The sequence below is a fragment of the Crocuta crocuta genome, unplaced genomic scaffold, assembly GCF_008692635.1.
Source record: "Crocuta crocuta isolate KB4526 unplaced genomic scaffold, BGI_CrCroc_1.0 scaffold299, whole genome shotgun sequence".
NCBI classification, from domain to species: Eukaryota; Metazoa; Chordata; class Mammalia; order Carnivora; family Hyaenidae; genus Crocuta; species Crocuta crocuta.
The window spans coordinates 11,797,145-11,819,843 of record NW_027532747.1 but is presented as its reverse complement, the minus strand read 5'-3'; the positions used below and the strand labels follow the sequence as shown (position 1 = coordinate 11,819,843).

The window sequence follows — 22,699 nt, the reverse complement described above, 5'->3', positions numbered from 1 at the left end:
ACCAATGAGAATCAGGGAGCATGTGGGTGGAATGGGGAGGGCTAGTGAGTGGAGCACCCCAGCCTGCAGTGTGGGTGGGAGGGGGGGTTGAGAGTGAAGGGGAGGATGGGGGCTGGCCCCAGAGGCAGTGACAGCATCAGCCTGGCTTAGGGACACTGGCCGCGTGGGCGATCACCTGTCATGACCACCTCTAGGATTCTGAGATGCAAGTAGTATCAGCATGTGCAAACCATGACCAAGTTTAATCACAAGTACACATCATTAGCGGAGCAGAAGGGCGGAGACTGAAGTTGAAATAGACATTAACAATCTATTGGTCTCCCTCGAAGTTGCCAAATGCAGTTCACAACAGCTAGGCTTCATTTCCTCCATACTTCATGGCATATTCAAAGTCTTTAAAGCTCACAAGATCGTCCGAGTCTTGATCTACTTCCCTGGAAAATGAAATGAAAAGTTATTTTTCTATTTACAAGGTACTTTTGTCACACTTCTGCATCAAGAGCACTCCAGAATCTTTATTTCTTTGCATGTCTATTTGTGAGAGGCCCCCACTTGAAGGCAGAGGTTGATGCCTGTTTCTTTTCCTACACTGATAATACCTAAGGTGGGAAGGAAAGGAAAAGGTACTGATTAAAACCTAGGAAAATAATATATTCAATACGTTTAATGGAATGAAGCCAAATGCACGGGTTCTTAAAGAAAAGCAGAAATGATGGTTTTTTTCTAGTCATCCTACACATGTTTTCTGTGATACATCAAGAAATACATATATGCATTACACAACAGAAACATGGAATAAACCGAGAGAGAAGAAAAATGTTTTGGGAATAAGCAGCAATGATGGGAATGATTGACACCCACACTGCACTGCCTCTACATTCCTTGTCTCTTTGAATGTCTGCATCATGCTGGGATGGGCCCACTTTACAGACAGAAACACTGAGCTGAAAGCGGTTCACCACTTTCACAAGACCACACTGGCTGCTTAAATAGCAGGCTTAGACCTCAAATCAAGACCGGTGCATTTCCAGGGGTGCCTGGGAGGCTCAGTCAGTTAAGTGTCTGACTTGGGCTCAGGTCATGATCTCATGGTTTGTGGGTTCCAGCCCTGCATTGGGCTCTGTGCTGACAGCTCAGAGCCTGGAGCCTGCTTTGGATTCTGTGTCTCCCCTTCTCTCTCTGTCCCTCCTCTACTCAACTCTCGCGCTCTCTCGCGCTCTCTCTCTCAAAAATAAACATAAAAAAAGAAGACGTTACATTTCCAAACCAAGGCTCTCTATGTACTCTATTGCACGTTGCCTCCCTACTTACATAGAATATTCCAGAGCAAAGTGGTTGTATTGCAATTTCGTGTGGCTAACTCTAGCTGCAGAAGTTTTCACTGGCTTTACTTGTGGCCTCGGAAGTTCTGTTAAGTCCACATGAACACCCAGGAAGCTTCTCTGACTGTGAGGAGTGGTGAAGACGTGAGCCTCTGGCTGCTCGGCTAAGAGTATGGGTGGCCTCAGGTGGGTTGGCCCCGTGTGTCCCTAGAACCGCTGAGACAGGACCATTGCTCCCTTGGCAGTGACAGAGAAATAGCGCCCATGCCACATGGGTATGAGAACTCATGTCACACGGCATTAGCAACATATTTCCACCATTACCGGGACAAGTAACGTTTATGTAAGAAGGATGTTTGAAAGGGTATCTGATAAGTAGTGGTCATGGTCACAGTTCCTCTTGTGGGGGGAGGGGGCCATTCGAAAACAATGCATTATATGCCTTATGTAGAGCCTTTGTGGTTGATGCAAATTACGTTTTGTTGATATGCGCCCTGACAGAGGGCTTTTTAAAGCAAAGACTGGCCCAAGTAACAGAGCCACTAATCACTGTAATAGTGTTAAAGCAGGCTTTTAAAATATTGAATTCTAAAATAAACTTTCTGAATATTTCATGCCAAAGTCTCTGAAGTCTGTAATGGTTCTGGATAGTGATGATAATTTTTCATTCTTTTGAAGTAGAGAAAATCCCTCCTTCTCTGCCCCGGGGCACAGCCATGTTGCAGTGTGTTAGTATAAAATGATTACAGACTGCGGACACCATTATTCTCGTGACTTCTTTTGGTAAAATATACATGCTGATTTCACGCTATACAGGACCAAATGCAGAATGTTAGGTTTCTTCTGAGGGATTAGAAATAATCAGTATCACATGTGACTGACTACGGACTAGAAACATCCCTTTTATTAAATTAGATAATTGAAGATTTCTTAATATTGCCTAAGTATTTTCCCCAAGGAATTGGATTACTAAATGGCCTTTTTTTTCTTTCCACTCTGAACTGGTATGGTTGCACTATAAATCTCAGAGGGTGAGTTAAAGAGGATAACCTAGAAAAGCAATGTTTAGGATAAACTGCTTCCAAAAATATATATATATATATATATATAGTGTGTGTGTGTGTTTTTATTCACTTACTGAGATGTTGAATGCTGGCAGAAGAGGGAATCCCTTTAACTGATTTTTCTCAGTAAACCACCTTCGTTGTGATTACATTAACTTATTTTTCTTGCTGCGTTTGCCAAAGCTTCGCATCATAAAATGGATACAATATAATCAAGAAGTGTTAAAATGGAAATGTTTACTCATAAGGTCTGTGGTGGCATTTTATTCACATAATGAATGGGAGAATATTGTGTTTATATTTATAATGAGACATGGTACAGTACTTTCTATCTTCTGACTTTTCCTCCTCATCACATACATACATATATATATATGTATATATAAAATATAAGAAGGGGCTGGCTGTGTCTTAAGGAGAGGGAAGAGGAAATTCACATTTCAGAGCTATAATTTGAAAACCTAAAATATAATGTTTTTCATTGCAGGCGAAATTACTCTGAAGAAGGAAGGTTTCACAGCACCCACACTTGAATCACTGTGCGATCGAAGAGCAGATGTGGCTGGTGGGTAGGAGTTGTGTGCACTGAGAAGAAGAAACGTCATTAAGTACCAAGTTTCATCATTTCTGTTTGCCGCATTCAACCTCAACAGGAGTTTACTCTGGTTCTGATAGGAGAGGGTGCTGTTTTGGTGCCAGCACAACATTTAGCACTAAAATACTCTACTAACTAGAAATGAACTCAGAGAGGGGGAACACTTTCTCTGGTTTCTGGCCGTGTCCCCACCTCTCAGCCCGGAGCGGACAAATGTTTGCGGAGTGAACGAATTTGTGGAATCAGCGAATCCGGTGAAAGAGCTGACCACATTATGGAATATCTACTACCTCCCAGGAAGGGGGCGGGGGGAGGGTCAGAGAAAGAGAGTTTCTCATTATTGTTTTTATGGAGTCTGGAAATGAGCCAGAGAAATAACACACACTGCAGAAGGCTCCTAGGAACATCACTCAGAGACCCATAAGGGATAATCAATTATGGTCTCCACGCCCAATCGCATTCTGTAAACACAGACTAGGTACAAGAGACCAAGTGAGAGATGAATTTTGGAAAATGAGGCTGCAGAGCAGGACACTGACAGAAGGAGTCCCTTGCGTGTCGGGCTGAATAATATAGAGATAAATATAGAGCAAGACATTGGAAACTGAGGCAGACACTAGCCACATCTGAGTCTACCCTGCCGTAGAGCCAAAGCCCGGGCACTTGAATCGAGCTAAGTGCTAGCTCTTCCACCAGACACGACAATACAGATACTGACAAGCCTATGAGCTTCTATTTCAGAACTGGCTTTTCAAAGGAATTAATAAAGCTCCTACAGATGTGCGAGAGGAAGACAAATGCTGTTAACAACAATAAGTGCTTTCTAGAAATGTTGGTCCAGCTAAATTAAAGGCCTTCTGGCTTGCTTGTTTTTGAGATGCAAAAGGACTGATTTGTGGAGCAGAGACTGGGGAGAGCTGAGCCGCTCTGTGTAACTCAGCACGAACAATTTAGGACCCTCGGGGTGGAAGGGGATGACAAGCCAGATAAAAAGGAGAGCACGAAGAAGGGGCCACTGAGAAGCGGGGGGCTGGCCCATGCTATATGAAGGGAAATGGCCCATGAGAAAGTCTGCAGTGGTGCAGTGATCAGAAGCCCTTCAATTAACTGCTACATTTACCTTGCGCTTCAAAGGCATCTGTATTACTTGTTACAACCTCCCCTGTCTTCACCAAGGGGTGAGACAGGTACACACTCTACCAGGAATGGTGTTGTGGCGGGGGGTGCTGTGTTGATTTAGAGGCTGAAGACTGAGTTAGGAGAGGAGTTCCCCCTGAGCAGGCACAGGTCATATGAGCCATCAACGGAATTAATGCAGAGAAATGGGAACTCGGAGTCCTAGGCCTTCCAGGAGCTGTACAAAAGCTTGGGAAGTGCTTTAAAGTCCCGCAGGGTGTAGACAGCGGCTTCCAGACAACAGTATTTGAACTGTGAAGTACAGGAACACCCAGGCAGGCACTGGGCTACATTGAGAGTTTCAGGCAAGAACCAGACTCTGTCCTGGGGCGCCTGGGTGGCTTAGTCAGTTGGGCATCCGACTTTCGCTTAGATCATGATCTCGCTGTTCGTGGGTTCGTGGGTTCGGGTTCGAGCCCCGCATCGGGCTCTGTGCTGACTGCCAGCTCAGAGCCTGGAGCCTGTTTCGGAGTCTGTGTCTCCCTCTCTCTCTGACCCTCCCCTGCTCACGCTGTCTCTCTCTCTGTCTCCTAGAAATAAATAAAAAAAATTAAAAAAAAAAAAAAAACGAACCAGACTCTGTCCATTTAGCTAGGTTCTGACAGTTTTCTGTTATATTATAAACATTTTCAGACTCATCTCTTAAGTGGTTATAATTACTTTCATGAGCTGTAACATTTGTCTCTTCCGTCCTGATTGGTTAAGCAAGATTCTGTTCTCTCCTTTTTGTGACACTGAGTGGACTCCGACAGCCCAGACTATGGGGCTCCTGTGACCCCGAGGCTAAGTAGTCCTCACCTAGAAGGAGCCAGGGTTTCACATTGTGAATCTTTTACTAAGGGAGGCCATAGTGTTGCTTTAATACATTCTGAAGAGAAACATCAGGGTTTTTCTAATTTTAAAAATATATAGTGAGTGTTTTTCGCAAGTAGTAAATGTTTCTTGCACAAAGATATTTATATGATAACTATTTCTTATTATGTTTTGAAAGTAATTATTTCTTGGAGAACAAGTTTTTGTAAAATAAGAGTGCTGCCTGGCCAGGTCTCCAAAGCCAGATTTCAGAGGGGAGTACATGCTTTTGCCCCAGTTACTTAAAAAAGATTACATACATAATTTTTAAAAATTAAAAATGAAGGATGGGGTGCTTGGGTGACTCAGTCGGTTAGGCCTCCGACTTCAGCTCAGGTCATGATCTCACGGTTTGTGGGTTCAAGCCCTGCGTTGGGCTCTGTGCTGATAGCTCAGAGCCTGGAGCCTGCTTTGGATTCTGTCTCTCTTTCTCTGCTTGCCCTCTGTCTGTCTGTCTGTCTCTCTCAAAAATAAACATTTAAAAATGTTTAAAAAATTAAAAATGAAGGAAAGAAACAAAGAGGGAATGGTTTAATTTCATTTCATCGAAACCATGGAATATTCTCTATTAAAATGATAGAGACTTTAAAAGTGACATTTTTAAGTGGAAACAAGAATACAAACTAGAATGTCTTATAATTGCAATCTGAGAAACATGTAACTCAATTGGGCAGAACTTGAATGTGAAATGTTAAGCAGAAACTTCTCTCATGGGTTATTTTGTCTTGAAATACTCTTTAATATTATTGATATTTTTCAACCGAAGGAATATTTTCTTTTAGTCCCAATTTAAAAAGATGGCCGTATTTACAATGTATAAATCCTCGCCAGCGAGGGGGGGGGTTGGAGCCAGATAATTCTCTCTTCTGGGGCCTGTCCCTTGTGCTGCGGGCAGGAAGCAGAAAGTTTAGCAGCTTCCCTGGGTTCTAACCTGAAGATGTCAGTAGCACACTCACTCCTCGCTCCCCAGCTCTGACAGCCCAAAATGTCTCCAGATATTGCCAAGTGTCCCTTGGGGGACAAAATTATCCCTGGTTGAAAGGCACAAAGCTAGAGGAACCAAAGTTGGAGACAATTCTTTAGAACATTCCAGCTAAATCTACACTTAACTAAAATAATTGCTTTAAAGACTTTTTTTTTTTTTTTAAACAGGTGATGTCAGGGGCAGCTGAGGCACACATGTTCCTTGGATGGATTATGCAGATAATTGCCTCAACCCTCGGCTTGCCGACGCTAAGGTTCTGAGTTGAGCCCAGAGAAGACCGCGCTTGAGAGGCAAGCTCGTGGCGTGATAACGGAGCTGGTGACAGGCATATCTGTGTTCCCAGCAAATACACTGACAGACAGCAATTATTTTGAGTCCCTGTGATAGTCACACAGGGTTTTGAAAGTTGACGGTGTATTTGATTCACCTGAAACATGAATGAGAAATTTAATGTGGAGGCAAAGATTTAAATTAGGAAAGTTTTCTTAGTGGAATTTTTGGGGTGGGGGAAAAAGGAGGGAGAATCTCTCTCTCTCTTTGATTCTTTACGGAATAATTTAAACTAAAGTCAAAACTGCCATCACATTAGGGACAAAGCTGTCATTCTGACTGAACGGTGAGAATAAAAATTACCCTCCAAGCAAGGAGCCCCTGCTGGGGATGAGAGGACCCGCCAATTGAAGATGTGACGATGACAGCTTCTCCCGCAAGCAGCCCTCTCTTCTGAGAAGCCTGCTGCTTCTTTCCACGGGCCTGCTTGCCTCTTTGTTGATGAGAGTCCTGCGGGGCTCTATGGCAATCCAGTTGGTAATGTGTTTATTAATTTTACCTTTTTAAAGACATGTGTTAAGAAAAGCCATTCAGACACGCGGGAGAGATTGAAAAAAAAAAAAAAGATATGTAGATGGTTTCTGGTCTTTTCTAGGCGCCTGCGTGACTCTGGCTGTTCAGTGTGCGGTGGACGTCTCGCGCGTGCGCCCACCTCCCAACTCGTGTTCTCGCCCCCACCGGTTAGCGCAGCCATGGCTGGAGGGCCTCCCCTCAGGGCAGCCCACACCGAGTACCTCTCCCTCTCTTCCTGGGACCGCTAACGCTGGGTGTGGGCCTCACACACATGAAATCTGCAGGGATGAGAGACTAAGGAGGAAACACCCCATGGGACAAATGTTGCCCAGGGAGGGGACAGGCATCAGTAGATATGGCGCTCTCTTGTCATATGGCTTGCCTTCATTCTCTGTCCTGCTTTGCTCACTGCGGTTACTTCCCAGACAAGCAACCTGCATGTGACTCCTCATCTCAAGTCCGCTTTCAGTAAGATCCCAGGCTGAGACATAGCAGAAAGTTTATTTTGAGAGATGAAGTTCTCACGGGGGCATTTAAATTGTCACCAGCAATAACATGCCATGTTAAGAGTCTCATTCGGGTAAGAGACACCTCACTACTTGAAGTAGATCAGAGAGTTCCTCTGTTTGGAAAATTTTTTTGGGCCAAGGAAATAATGCCTTTAAGAAGAGCTCTGAAGGTTGAAGCTCCAGATGTCTGCAATGTCAGAGGTCACCAGAAAATGATAGACCAGTCTTCTCTAATATACATGCTTTACTTAATAATATTTAGTGTGTCAACAATTAATTGTTCCTTCAGCCTGAGACAATATATTCCTAAGTAGAAGAGATGGCCTTTTGGATACAAAAGTATAGCTATGGACTGGTCATGAGGAGGTGGTAGAATTGGCCATGTGGGATGAACTGTGAAGGATAAAAGGATGGCCAGGTCAGGTCAGGAACAGAGAATGACACAAGCCAGGTAAGACCTTGGCCTTATGAGGACCAGGCTCGGCTTTTTAGATGAAAGACACAGTGGATGCTCTTATGTCCTTCCCCAGCATTCATCCTACACCCTCTGTGCTACTCAGCAGCTGTGTGATTTGGGTGGATGGTTTGCCATCCCAAGTTCCAGAAGTGGGATCTACAGTCAATCACTATAATCCTACCATCCCAACCACAGTGACCTGGTTCAAGGATTGACTGGCCAACTGGTACATGACATTTCTGCCCTGGCCACTACTGACTGGTAAAGAGCTGGCTCAACCATAATGAAGCCTAGGAATTTTGTTTGTGAGTTAAGGGGAAGCCCTTTCCTTGGATAGCTGGGGTGCAGAGGTGAGGCTTGGTGCCACCATAGTCCTTTCCCTACCACACCGATGGACCCTCCACAGTTCTGGGAGCCGACGGTGCATTGATCCAAAAATTTCTGCATGTGCTTCTAAATGTCCATTTCAGCCTGCGAATGGGGCTATACATGGTGAGAGAAAGAGTCAGAAGAATAGCAGAGTGAGCTGAAGCCTAATCAAATGAGGCCTGAAGTACACCTGAGGTCAGAATTCTGAGTCACCTCACCGAGTAAAGTTGCTTGGTTGTTCAAGATGCTCTGAAATGGATACCTGATACTTTCAAATGAAAGCATCCTGACACACCAGGGATCTCATCTGAGATCTTGTCTAAACCTTGCAGTATCTGGAACTGGGTAGATATAGAATAGACACTCATCAATATGGTATTTTTGAAACGATTATTCTACTTCAAAATGAACCCTGAAATAATTCAGATTTTCTTGTTAGGAGCTATCCCAAGATCCTGGATTATTCTCCACAATTCTGCATTCCAAGAAGTTATTTTTCTTGCCATATCCAACAAAAATCCCTATTGGCAGTGCCTTAACAGTGATTATGTGCTGAAAGTGGCTATTGATGAGACCAATATGGTTTTTTCCTTAAAGAGCGACAGAATAGGGGCGCCTGTGTGGCTCAGTCGGTTAAGCGTCCGACTTCGGCTCAGGTGATGATCTCATGGTTCGTGGGTTCAGGCCCCACATCGGGCTCTGTGCTGACTGCCAGCTCAGAGCCTGGAGCCTGTTTCGGAGTCTGTGTCCCTCTCTCGCTCTGCTCCTTCCCTGTTCATTCTCTGTCTCTCTCACTCTCTCAAGGATAAATAAACATTAATTTAAAAAAAAAAAAGAGCAACAGGATAGATTCCCCAGTTCAAGACAAAAAAGAAAAATGGATGTGAAATGCAGTCACAGCTGGCAAAAGTGATTAACTATAAATAATGACTCACTTTTTCCTATTTACTAGGTTTTAAAAATGAGGAGGCTTATTTAAAGCTAGAAATATTTTAAAAGGAGGAAAGAATGTAATTTCAGTGTGTTTGATTATTGAGTACTTGTGGGTATGTGGATAAATGCAATCAACATACAGCCCAATGCCTCACTTCCGGCAAATAGTTTCACATTCCTTCTCTGTCAAGTGTTTTAGCAGAGCTGCTAATAAATAGTGACATGCTCTTTTTTCTCAGTTTGAATGTCTGGAAGAGAAACGGTGATGTAAGAACACAGCACAGGTCAGACAGCTTTAAGGATAAAAAACAGAAGCCAAAGTGAACATCTTTGAAGTAATTATAAAAAAAATCTGGTTCCTATGCTTTAGGGTCACAAGCTCTTCCATTCTTTCCCCGCAGCAGATCTGTGTGACAGGCTCACTCTGAATCTGGTGGGTGTTTGGAGGCGGGGCAGAGTGGTTCAGCAGAAATGGCCTAGGAGTGAGCTTTCCTCTCAGCTAGGCTGTGTGACCTTGGGCAAGTGTCCTAGCTGCTCTGAATCCCAAGCTCTTCCCTTGTCAAGTAGAATGGTTGGTCTATGACTTGCCAGGATCTGGTACAGCTCTAAATTTTGATGCATCTAAGCTGGGTCTTAACTTAGGGTCTTTGTGCATAGAAAACTTAAAAATGTGACCAAACCCCTGTTAGCTATTTTTGCCTTCAAAGAGTACTCTGAATCTTTAACCCTGCAGACAGTTGTAAAGAACCATACACATATATGAATGTAAATGGGGGAAAAAATGATCCTGTCTTCAACAGTGTGAAATATGAATGGAGATAAAACCATTTCTATTTCAAATATATAATCACTTCAGCCGAGATATCTAGTATCATCTTGAACTTGATTATGAGATAAAAGAAATGGGACAGAGATGGCAATCATTTAATCTCTTAAGAACAGCTATTCTGAAGAGCTTTTCACTCTCTGCTCAATAGATTTCTCGCAGGTTATGATCCGGCTAGAAAGAAAGCATAATGATGAGGAAAATTATGTTTTCAATAACACACGCTTTTACAGTACAAGTCCTTCCACAAAGGAGGCAATAAAATGAACTCTGACCACTTTAACAGATGGTGTAATGGCTCAGTGCACAGATGTGGCCTCTCTGAAAGCAACAAGTTCATATCCTTGACTGGAGGTTTAGGAATGAGCTGAACTTTCAAGTGTAATGTGGGAAAGATTACATACTTCCAGACAAGAAAGCTGAGTATTAGTGGGTTCAGAGGCTTGGAGAGATGGACCAAAAGAATTAGGCTTAATGAGCTTCATTTTGCTAATGCAACAAACAGACTTGAAGTTGAAATATGAACTATAAACATTCAAGCCATTTATAAACCCCTGCTAATAACATTGTTAGCCACTGTGTGATAGCTAAAAAGCAAGCTTTTTAAAAGCATACTTCCTCGGAGTCAGAAGAAACCAATTGTCAAATAACGCTTATCTTCTCTAATAGTGTCATGTTTTCAAGTAGAACATATTTTTATTAATACTCGACAGGGAGAGTGGAGAGGTTTTCGTTTGCTTAGTTTTTTTTTTTCATTTTAAAGCAAATTTGAGAAATTAAAACTAAAGTTTATCTGGAAAAGTAAATGTACCAGAAGATTGAGAATACTTTTTAGAAAATAAACATGGTAGCCAAACATAATGTAGAGCTTTAGTAATTAAAAATGTGAGTAAGACCCAGCAATCCGTGAGCGAGACGGCACCCAGAACGTGTATATAGGAACTCCCCAAAGGTGAGGTAAAACAGGTTGGCGGCACAAGGAGCCGGGTAAGGGGTTATCCACTCTGACGTGGGTGAAGTGTGATTCCATGGCACAGCCTGCTATGTGCTCAACAAAATTTCTTTCCTTCTCTTCCAAACCTACATGTTCTAAGCTCCCTTACAATTAGATGAGACTGGGAGTTCTGGCAATGGAATGATAATAATATAATAATAGAGAAACAAATACTAGCCATTGCTCCATCTAATTAAAAGCACTTACATTTCAAAGAAGAGCACAGGACCTGACAGTCCCCCTAGGGACCATGACATGGCCAAAGCATATTGTGTCGCGGAGCCTCACCAGAAATCCAAGGGATTTGCTCTTCGCTTAAAGAAACATTATTTTAAAATTCTATCGGGTCAAGGTTTTTTTTTTCCCCCACCCATTAAATGAGGATGTAAGAATTTATAAAAATTAATACTTTTAATTGTTTACACTTTAGTTTTAAATAATCCATTTAGGAAAATAAGATTTTACATCTCAGCCCATTTCCAATTGATATGCATCACTGAGCCAGTAGGAAATCTGGCCTTAGTTCAGAATAATTATAATAAATTACTTATACTTTCGTTTATAACCTGCTCCCACCACTTGAAACCTCTGGGTCTGTGGGCAACAATAAATAACATAAAAAATGAATAACGTTTCATAATGAAACAATTTTCTCACATTATCGGAAGCTCTCTATTAATAAAGCCTACCTATAATCACAAAGTCACACCAAATGGGATGACCATGAGGGCTTTTCATATGAGGATTACAGTCGAAAGAGATAAAGAAGGTTCAGAGGGCATATGACAAGTGTTTAGAATATTATGAAATGCAGAGAATGTGAACATGGCTCAATTAATCAAATCCTAGGCTAAGACCAAAGGACTCTGAGTGTAAGTTCAGAGGGGATATTTTAGGACTGAAACCTGGGAGTGCTTCTTTACGTAACAGCTAGAAAACAGGACTTGTGTTCTATCCCTGAAATGAAAATAAAATTCTCAAGGTTGATATGGGGATGGGGGAAGACAGGGGAAATACCCTCCTTGGTAAGGAGATCTCATAAATTCCATGATACCCCTCCTCCTGCCCAGCACCGAGAATTACTTTTGAGGTGGGTGACCACTCTACTACAAGGGGCATGGCATTGGCCTTGCTGAGTAGGTGGGTGGGGGAGAAGCCCTGAGCAAAGGAATTGGCTCATCATGAAGGGTTTCAACAATGCATAAATCATTAAGGGATCCTGGGGTTCTTTCTAGCCTTGCGAAGAAACTGGCCTCTCCTATAATGGCCACACTAATACGGATTTCAGGGATTCAAATTACTAGCCCCATCCAGCGTGACATTTTCTGCCCATTATCTAGTCTCTCATGCCTCCAGGCAGGGCCACATCATTGATTACGGAGATTTTCAGCCACTAAAAAAGATCCTGATCATCATTAAAGACATTAAGTGTTGATCCGCGCTGACTAAGTGAGTTAAAAGGTCCATGCCCTTCTAGTAACAACTCAAAGAGGTGATTTCAGGATATTTATTAAACAAATTCGGTATTTACATTATGCTCAAGCACAGAGGCACAGTCAATGAGTGCATAAGTGTGAGAAGATGAAACCAAGGGAACTGATGGTGGCAAAACTCTGCTTTTTCAGTGTCCTAGAAGTGGGTGCTAAGGGCCCGCCGAACGCTTGGGAAAGAGTCTGAACTGGGCAGGCATCAACAGCATCCTAATGACCACCTGCACTAATCTTTTTAGTCGTTGAACTAAGGTAAGCAGAAGAAGTTCACCCTGACTCCAGATGTTTTCCTTCTAGAACGTATAAAAGAGCAGTGATGAAGGGTTAGAGAGACAAGTTAGGCTATCCCCTTCAAAGCCCAAAGAAAATGATATCATTTCTCCTACAATTCCCTACCCCGCCCCCAATTAAAATTGTTAATGCCATAGGGGAGTTTGGGTGGCTCAGTCAGTTAAGCATCTGACTTCGGCTCAGGTCATGATCTTACGGTTCGTGAGTTCGAGCCCCACATTGAGCTCTGTGGCTGACGGCTCAGAGCCTGGAGCCTGTTTTGGATTCTTTGTTTCCCTCTCTCTCTGTCCCTCCCCTGCTCACGCTCTGTTTCTCTCTTTCTCTCAAAAATAAACAAACATTAAAAAAATTTTTAATGCCACAACGATAATGGACCCAATAAAGAAAAATATTTTCTTTAGCCTGTGGTGCACACTATGGTAAAGGAACCTATGTATTCTCGGATACAGCAACTGTCCGTGAATACTAGACCACCCGTGTCATGATTATTATTAGTTTTCCTCCTTACTTGGCTGTAACCTTGCAGTGGGCAGGGACCACACATCTTGTTCACTGTGCTGTTCCCTATACCTGACACAGTGCCTGGCACATAGTGGGTGCTAGAAAGGTGTGCTGAATATCTGAACACATGAACAGGAAAGTTTGGAGATGGGAAAAAAGAAATATTCACCATCCCATGATCTAGAACCAATTGCTATGATCATTTTGGTGCTTTTCCTTCTGATTAGCATGAGAGTATTTAGTATCCTGCTATTTTAAACATAATATAAACATTTCCCCCATTGTTACAGTCTTCATTTTCATTTTTTAAAAGTTTTTTTTCAAGCTTTTATTTATTTATTGAGAGAGAGAAAGAGAGAGACAGTGAGAAGGGGAGGGGCAGAGTAAAAAGGAGAGAATCTCCATCAGGCTTCACACAGTGCAGAGCCCAATGTGGGGCTCGAACCCATGAATGCGATCTCATGATCTGAGTCGAATGCTTAACCAATTGAACCACCCAGGTGCCTCATTCATTTTCATTTTTAATGGCTACATATGATTATATCAAATGGATTTATAATAATTTATTTATCTGTTGGACTTTGAAAAAGTCCCAGTCCTTTTGTTTCTATAAATATGTTAATGAACACATTCACTAAAAATGCTTTTTCTTAGAAATAAGCTATTGAGTTCATTTACTCATTCATGGGACACACACTAAGAGCCCACTAAGGACCAGGGGCATTAGGTTCTGAAGATATAGGGGTGAGCAAAAAAGAAACAGAGTTCCTTGGAGCTTTTAGCCCAGCCCAGGGAGAATTAAGTAATTCTGAGTAAAGTAAATTTACCGCCGTGCTAAGTGCTCTGAAGGAAAGAGAGAAGGTGCTACTAGACGGTGGGATGCAGGACCAGGTGGGGAGGTCAAGGCATCGATCCTGAGGAAGCAGAACGGGGCCGAAACCTGAGGGATGAGAGTTAGCCGGGAGGTGCAGAAGGGCTTTCCAGGCAGAAGGAATGGCATGTGCGCGGGCCTCATGGCAAAAGAGAGAGCAAGATAGGTTCAAGATAAGAGTCACTGTGGTCAGAGCACAGCGTGAGGGTGAATGTGGAGCCGAATGAGGCTGGAGGGCAAGTGGGATAAGACTTTCTGGAGCTGGCAGGCCACAGAAGGGTTTCGGTCACAATCCAAAGAGCATGGGAAGACTTGAGATGCTTCAAGGAGAGAGCTAATGTGCTTAAGTAGAAATTTTGAAAGTTCATCCTCGCTGCAGTAGGGCAGAACCATGGCCCTCCCAAAGGTGTCCACGTCCTAATCCCCAGGACGTGTGCGCTGTCACACGGGAAAGGAAGGCTAGCAGCTGCTGGTGGATTTGAGGTTGCTGACGTTAAAACGGGGAGATTATTCCAGATTATCCGGGAGCATCCAATGTCATCTTGAGAGCCCTTAAAAGTAGAAGAGGGAAGTAGGAGACTCAGGAAGAGTCAGAGAGAACTTGGAAGATGTGACGCTACTGCCTGTGAAAATGGAGGAAGGTGCCAGGAGCCAAGGAATGAGGCAGCCCCCCATTCCAGAAGCTCCAGAAGGGTGAGGAAATACATTTGCCCCTAGAGCCTCCCGAATTGAGGCAGCACTGTTGACACCTTAATTTTCGGCCAGCGGGGGCCGCTTTGGATTTCTGACTTCCAGAACTAAAGGGCAATACGTGTGTGCTGTTTGAAGTCACTAAGTCTGTGGTGAATTGTGACAGCAGCCAGAGGAGACTGACCCAAGGGGGAGGGCAATGGGTTTGGTTTTGGATATTTAAGCTTCACGTGTCCTTGACACGAAGAATACGAACATTTGGAAGCGTTCGCCTATTTAGCCACTCACCTCACAAGCTGTAGGATCTTTAAAGAAGTCAATTCACTTGACTTCTTTAAATTCACTTTCACGACCTCACTTGTACCATATATGAAACTATATTTACGGTCGGTTCTGGTTCTAAATCCCTGAGTTTATAAGCTTGGAAAGAAACAAGTATGCTTTCCACTTAGATTCCTGTCAGTACTTGGCAATCACTGGGGAAAAGTGATATTAAAAATAGTGGATCTAAACTGAAGGGGGTAAGATTCCGTTTTTTAAAAAGTACTAAAAGAGGGGCGCCTGAGTGGCTCAGTGGGTTAAGCATCCGACTTCGGCTCAGGCCATGATCTCACGGTTCATGGGTTTGAGCCCCACATCAGGCTCTGTGCTGACGGCTCAGAGCTTGGAGCCTGTTTCAGATTCTGTGTCCCCCTTTCTCTCTGCAGCTCCCCTGCTCACACTCTCTCTCTCTCTCTCTCTCTCAGAAATAAATAAATACATTTAAAAAAAAGTACCTAAAATAATCTGGAAATACCTTAAAGAGAAATGTGTTCAATTTGTATAAAGAAAACTACAAAACTCCACTGAGCCGTACCAAAGGATATTTGAAAATGTGGAGGGGCGTGCCATATGTGTATTCCTGTTTGGGAAGACTCAGGTTTGTAAAGGTGCCAGGTTCTTTACAATTAATTTATAGGTTGAATGCAATTTTCATCAAAACCCCAAAGGGAGGTTTTTGGAACTTCACGAAAATGATTCTACCATTCATCTGGAAAATAAACAGGGAGGAAGAGCTGAGAACGATTTGAAAGCAAGAAATACTAAGTCTGAGAACGTATTATAAGAATTGGGAAGAAAAAGTGTGTCTTTGGTGTAAGGAGAGCAGGGAATACAGCAGTCTCAGCCTGGAGGGTAAAACAAACCCTCAGAACAGAATATGGCAATGAACGCACTGTAGATGGATAGGGAGGATTTAATAAATGATAATGGAAAAACTGGCTCTTTGGAAACAAAATTGTTTAGATCATCACCCCATGATATATACTAAAATGAATTCTAAACACATGAAGGTGCCAGATAGTCTTAAAAGTTCAAACCACAGATTCAAGCCAACCACAAAAATGGAAGTGAATATTAACCTGGTTTCAAGACGAGGAAAGCATTCTTAGGAGAAAAGTAAATGGAAGAAATTTGTGAAGGAAAAGATCACAGGTTTAAATACATGAAGACCTAAAATAGCTGCACTTCAAAAAATTATAAAAATAAAGAAAAGCTGGAAAAAAATAGTTGTGATAAAAATGGAAAGAGGTAAATATTCTCATTATAGAAGAAATATGGGGAGCGCCTGGGTGACTCAGTCGGTTAAGCATCTGACTTCGGCTCAGGTCGTGATCTCACAGTTCATGAGTTCCAGCCCCGCATCAGGCTCTGTGCTGACAGCTCGGAGCCTGGAGCCTGCTTCGGAGTCTGAGTCTCCCTCTCTCTGCCCCTCCCCTGTTCACTCTGTCTCTCTCAAAAAAATAAACCTTAAAAAAAAAAAAACAAAGAAGCAAATGACATGATAGATAATTCACAGAAGAAAAAGTAGAAAGAGATGATAAACATGTGAAAATGTTCAATGTTATAAGCGATCAATGAAATAAAACAAAAAATGAGATACTAGCATCCTCTGTTAGACTTGGAAAGATGTGAAAAGGAAATAACATTGGGTCATTGCTGAGATCATGGCCAGAGGCACACATGCTGCGGGAGGGACTGTCATTTGTTAATTAGGCAATTTTGTTAATTAGGCAACATGGTAAGAAGAATAGAGAGTTGTAAAAATGACAAAATAAGTTCATACTCCCTAATATGGGATCCCCACATCCAGGAACCTCTCCTAAGGCACTCACAAAAGTACAGACAAATACTCTCATTGTAGTGGTATTTAAAAAGTGAAAATAGCAAAATGATCAAAAAGCAAAGTAAAAACCAAAACTCTCATTTATTTAAACAACAAAATCCTGGAGAGCAACAGGAAATAATAAATACCTAAATATTAACAATGATTATCTTTGGTTTGGTAGGAATGTGGTTGGTTTTTATTTCCTTTTTCTTACCTTTCCCTATTTCCAAAATAGTCTGCGAGGGGCATTTGTTACTTCTGTAACCATCTCTCTCCCAACATGCACGCCCACGGGCCCCCCCACACGCACGTGCACAGACACCCATTAACGTGCGCGCGCGCGCCCGCACACACACACACACACACACACACACACACACACAGAGCAAAACGCTTGAGTCCTTGGCGCACACGCAGCCACCTCTTCCCTACTGTGCCAGCTCCCCACTGCACGCAATCAATAGCTAAGGGAAAATTCATGTTTGATAAAATCATCCGGAGCGTGATGGCCAACAAAGGAAAAACATTTAGCACTCCGAGGGCTTACATAATATGAGTTTATAAGAAAGGAATGAAAGGCAAGACGTTATGGACAGAACTTTTAAAGGAACGAGTGCGTTCGAATGTGCAGAGGGCGACGTGGGTCCAGGGTGCCGCGTCTGGGTGCACATTCCTCGCGGTAGTTTTCTTTCTGTGACTGCATGGTCTGACTATTTGGATCACTTGACACTCTTTAATAATAAATATATCCCCGTATGGAAGTTTTACTGAACACGGCTCCCAGGGGGAAGAGAAAACAAAACAAAACCCTTTTCTTAGAATCAAACCACAGGGATAAAACAGCTCCACTTCGTGCTTGGTGTTAGGTCTCCAGAGCACTGGACTCAACAAACGCCCTGAGCGGGAACTTTCCTTCCCGGCTGAGGCTCTGCTCCCCACCCCCACCCTCCTGAAGTGAGCCTGCCATTCGTGAGTCTCACGTGCTCTGGAACATGGGAGGAAAGGCGTCTCTAACCTGCCCGCCATCCTTCTAAATTCCGACCCTCTGTCCTGAGCAATAGCATGTAGTCATTTTTTCCCTTCAAGGGACTTTAGAAATCGCCCAGCCTACTTTTTTTTCATTTTACAGATGAGAAAATTAAGACTCAAAAGCATAAAACGACTTTCCTAAAAGCTACATGTCCAGTTGGTGACAAAATCAGAATAGAAAACCCAGTCTCTGTGGATAGCGTGGGTCTACACCCAGCTACTAATAATTCTGGGCTTTGGGAGATAAAGAAGACCTTTGTCAAAAATCCACATAGGTCCTATTTGACATTGAAAGGAAAGCCAAGTTACAGAGTACATCCAGTGCGCCCCCCAGATCCTCCCAGAATAACAGCACAGGCATCATTCCAGCAATTTGGGGGTGAGAAAAGGAAACAGAGAAACATTTCAAAATATTAGTGCTTAGAAATTCTGCAGTAAGTGTACATTTGAAAATGTTCCATTCAAGGTCTTAATTATGTTTTTCCTCCTGCAGATGCCGGGTTGTGCTTCAGAAACGAGCCCTTTCGCAAAATTTGAGTTTAGTAGAAGCACTGGTATCAAAATTAGAGGAATTTCAGTATGAAATCCTTTCTAATTGATACTAGATGGGTAAATGTAAACTGGCGTTTTGAGCAATGCGGAGTAAACCCTCCATTCGAGGGGACGCCTCCAGAGCATCCTGAAGATTAAGGTTTTGCCTGACTTGGTAGAGCACCTGACTGAAAGAATAAAAGTCAATGAGAATCAAGAGGAAAAGTCGAATGAGCAGATTGGAGGCACCACTGAGGGGAGAACAGGAAGTCCTGAGGAGCTTTAGCAACAAGAGAAATGAGTGCTAACGTCTCAGCAAAAAGGATATTGGGGAAAATTCACAGCAAATGATGAAAACATTTGTGAACCAAAAAGACCTGTTCTTTTTATAATACGGTTAACTCACCCCTAGTGTACTTTGCTGCCATTTATAATTACAATTGACCCTTGGACAATGTGGGTTTGAACAGTGCAGGTCGGTTGATATACAGCTTTTCAAAAAGCATTAACAGCAAAAGCCACAAGGCATGGGTTTATGATTGCCCACCCCAGTCTCCATGGAGTCCAGTCGAAGGTGACAGGTACGGAGGTCTCCCTTGCTGCGCTCTGAGGATCTGCGGAGGCCCACAGAGGCCATCAGTAGCCCACCGGGGGTCCCAAGACTGAAGGAGAGGAAAGCTCCAGAGGGCAGACACAGTGGTGAGCAGGGAGCTCTGGGCCCTAGGAGTCCCCACTCCCAGAGTCCTCTGCACTTCCCAGGTGCACTTGGGTGGCTATGAGCATTGGGCCCCTTCCTGTGCGGGCCCCTCTGTTAAGCACCTCCTGGACATTGGGCAGGCACTCCTGTGTGGACACAGCTTTATGTACTGGTGACAGGCCAGTGGCACACCCCCAGGCAGCTGAGGCACCTGTACTGTTGCCTTTTCTGAGTCAAGGACGCCAGGCTGCAGAACATCACCCCACCCCCAGGTCAGGCCCACGGCTGCCCCTGGCCCAGCCTGGCCTGACGGTATGCAGACTGTTTTCAATAAACAGAGATACTGTACTGTAAATATATTTTTTCCTCCTGATTTTCTTAAAAAAATGTTTTCTGAATGTTTATTTATTTTTGAAGAAGAAAGAGACAGAGTGTGAGCAGGGGAGGAGCAGAGAGAAAGGAGACACAATCCAAAGCAAGCTCCAGGCTCTGAGCTGTCAGCGCAGAGCCCGAAGCCGGGCTCGAACTCACAAACCGTGAGATCATGACCTGAGCCGAAGTTGGACGCTTAACTGACTGAGCCATCCAGGTGCACCCCCCTTCTGATTTTCTTAATGACATTTTCTTTTTTCTAGGTTACTTTATTGTAAGGATACAGTATATATTACATATAACATACAAAATACATGTTCATCGACTGTTTATGTCAGGAGTCAGGCTTCTGGTCCACAGTATGCTATCGTGGTTAAGTTTTAGGGGGTCAAATATTATACTCAGATTCTTAGCTGCAAGGGAGCTGAAATCCCCATGTTGTTATGGGGTCAACTGTATTTATATATTAGAAGGCTGAAAAGGGAATTTTATAAAATATAATGTACATTCTTGATTTTTAATTTCTGAAAACTAGGTAAAACAAAAACTTTAAAATAAAAAGCCAATATTGTTCTTAATGGAGGTACAGACATTTGTGGCATGTTTCCTAAAAGCAAAGTCAAAACAAAGATACTCTATCAGACGGGTTACTTAATAAACTGTAAGAGGCTCATGTCAGGGTGATAAGGCAGGAAAAACAAGTAAGAAAAATTTAAAAAAGAAAGGAACATCGCTAATTGCTGAAGTCATGATTATATAAGTGCATGAAACTGAAAGAAATCTACTAAAAATTTCAGAAACAAAAGAATTCAAGGATATTTATCATATAAAACCTGTTCCAAAAGAACAAGTAGCATTCCTTCTTAGCAATAACAACTATTACGTTCTTGTTTCAAAAATCTTTTTCCCTTTTAACAAGGACAAAATATATCTGTACTTGACACACATTTATTGAGTACTATTTGGTCACTAACCTAAGGTGGGCTGCATCGGTCCAACATAAATAGAAGAAAACATAAATAAAAATATTGTAAACATGGCAATAGTTCAAGTTAATGCATATATTTAATACATTTTCCCCAGTAACAAGAGGGTAATTTGTTACATAGAAAACTCTAAATCTTACCAGAGATAAATTTTGACGATAAGAGGGAGATGGGAGTGTGTGTGAAGAGGGGCTTGCCTTAGGAAATATCAGATTGTGTTGTAAAGCAACCCACACTGGACGTACATTGCTGACTTCAGAAACCAGGGAACCAGAGTGCCTGGGTGGCTCAGTCGGTGAAGCATCCGACTTTGGCTCAGGTCATGATCTCATGGTTCGTGGGTTCGAGCCCCGGGGCGGGCTCTGTGCTGACAGCTTGGAGCCTGGAGCCTGGAGCCTGCTTTGGATTCTGTGTCTCCCTGTCTGTCTGCCCCTCCCCAATGTGTGTTCTGTCTCTCTCTCTCTCTCTCTAAAAAAAAAATAAAATAAAAAGAAACCAAGGAACCAAACAGAGAATTTTGAAAAAGCACCCAAGCTATATGAGAATTTAATACAGGGCAATCTGAGTGCAGCAGAAAAGGAGAGTGGCTGAGTTTATTCCTTAATAATATTAAGAAATATAAACTTAAACGCTTACTTTACACCAAATAAAATAATAAAATTATAGTGAAGAAAATATTTCACATACTATTGCCCAAATTTAGAATAAAACAGAAAAATCTATGGGGTTACTTAGATTTACTGTTAAAAAAAAAAAAAACAGGAAGAATTACAAATAAGTGGTAGCTGGGGTAGGGGATAAAACTAAGACAGAAGGTAGATATTGATATGGAACTATTTTGTGATAAACATTGTATATCAGTTTTGACACCTAAATTGTACAAAAAACTCTTACAAATTTGTAAGAATGAGTCACAATTTCCGATGATAAATGGCCAAAAGTACAAAAGAAAAAAATTAAATATACCAAATTTAAATCAATGTTCAACTTGCCAACTTGCCACTTGAGGGAAATAAAATTGTAATGCAACACTTTGCCCTCACCAAAATAGCAGACACAAAGACAAGCGATCAAGTCTGGAGTTGGCAAGTCCCCCGGGCACAGATTACTATTACCCAAGGACAGGGTTTCCAACTCTTCCAAAGGCCATCGCACAGGAGGTAACCACAAACACGCACACACAAAAGGTGGTACTCTGACCCTTTAAGTCTGTTTCTGAAAATCCTATTTCTGCGTCTCCAAAGAAAAACACATTAAAAAAACCTTCTGCTCTTCAAAAAATACTGTGAAGAGAGTGAAACGCTAAGTCACAGACTAGAAGAAAATCTTCGCAAAGCTTGTACCTGATAAAGTGATACATAAAGATTTCTGAAAATGCAATAATGAGAGAGCAAACGACACAGTAATAAATGGGCAAAAGGCTTGAGAAGACACTTCACTGAAGATGTATGGATGGAAAATAAGCACATGAAAAGATTTTCAAAATCATTAGTCATTACGAAAATATGACCTGAAACCATAATGGGGTAAACACTGCAAACCTATCGAAATGGTTAAATTTACAAAGAGCAATTGTGGATGAGGAGATGGAGCAGTTAGAAGTCTCACTCACTGCTGGCGGGACTGAAAACACTTCAGAGAAGTTTAGTAGTTTCTTAAAAAATTCAACATATAAATGGATTAAAAACCGATACGTGAGACCTGGAACCATAAAACTCCTAGACAAAAAACAGGCAGTAATTTTTTTTAACGTTTATTTATTTTTGAGACAGAGAGAGACCACGGGCTGGGGAGGGGCAGAGAGAGAAAAGACACAGAATCTGAAACAGGCTCCAGGCTCTGAGTTGGCTGTCAGCACAGAGCCCGATGCAGGGCTCGAACTCACGAACTGTGAGATCATGATGTGAGCCGAAGTCGGACGCTAAACCGGCTGAGCCACCCAGGTGCCCCATGGCAGTAATGTCTTTGACATCAGCTGTAGAAACATTTTTCTAGATGTCTCCTCAAAACAAAAGCAAAAAGAAACCAGTGGGACTATGTCAAAATAAAAAGCTTTTGCACAGTGAAGGAAGCCAGCAACAAAATGAAAAGGCAACCTACAGAACTGTTGAAAATATCTGCAAATGATGTATCTGACAAGGGGTTAATATCCACTATATGAAGAACTTCT

General features: G+C 42.5%; 1 protein-coding gene across 1 annotated transcript in view; it reads right to left on the bottom strand.

Annotated features, from left to right (window-relative positions):
• Window positions 1-223: 223 nt before the first annotated feature.
• The window catches only part of EFCAB11 (EF-hand calcium binding domain 11), a 148,345-nt gene continuing 125,869 nt past the window's right edge, over window positions 224-22,699 (bottom strand). The window contains exon 6 of the mRNA XM_077780920.1: window positions 224-434. Coding sequence (XP_077637046.1) covers window positions 353-434 — 82 coding nt within the window. The 3' untranslated portion in view covers window positions 224-352. The remainder of the gene's footprint in view (window positions 435-22,699) is intronic.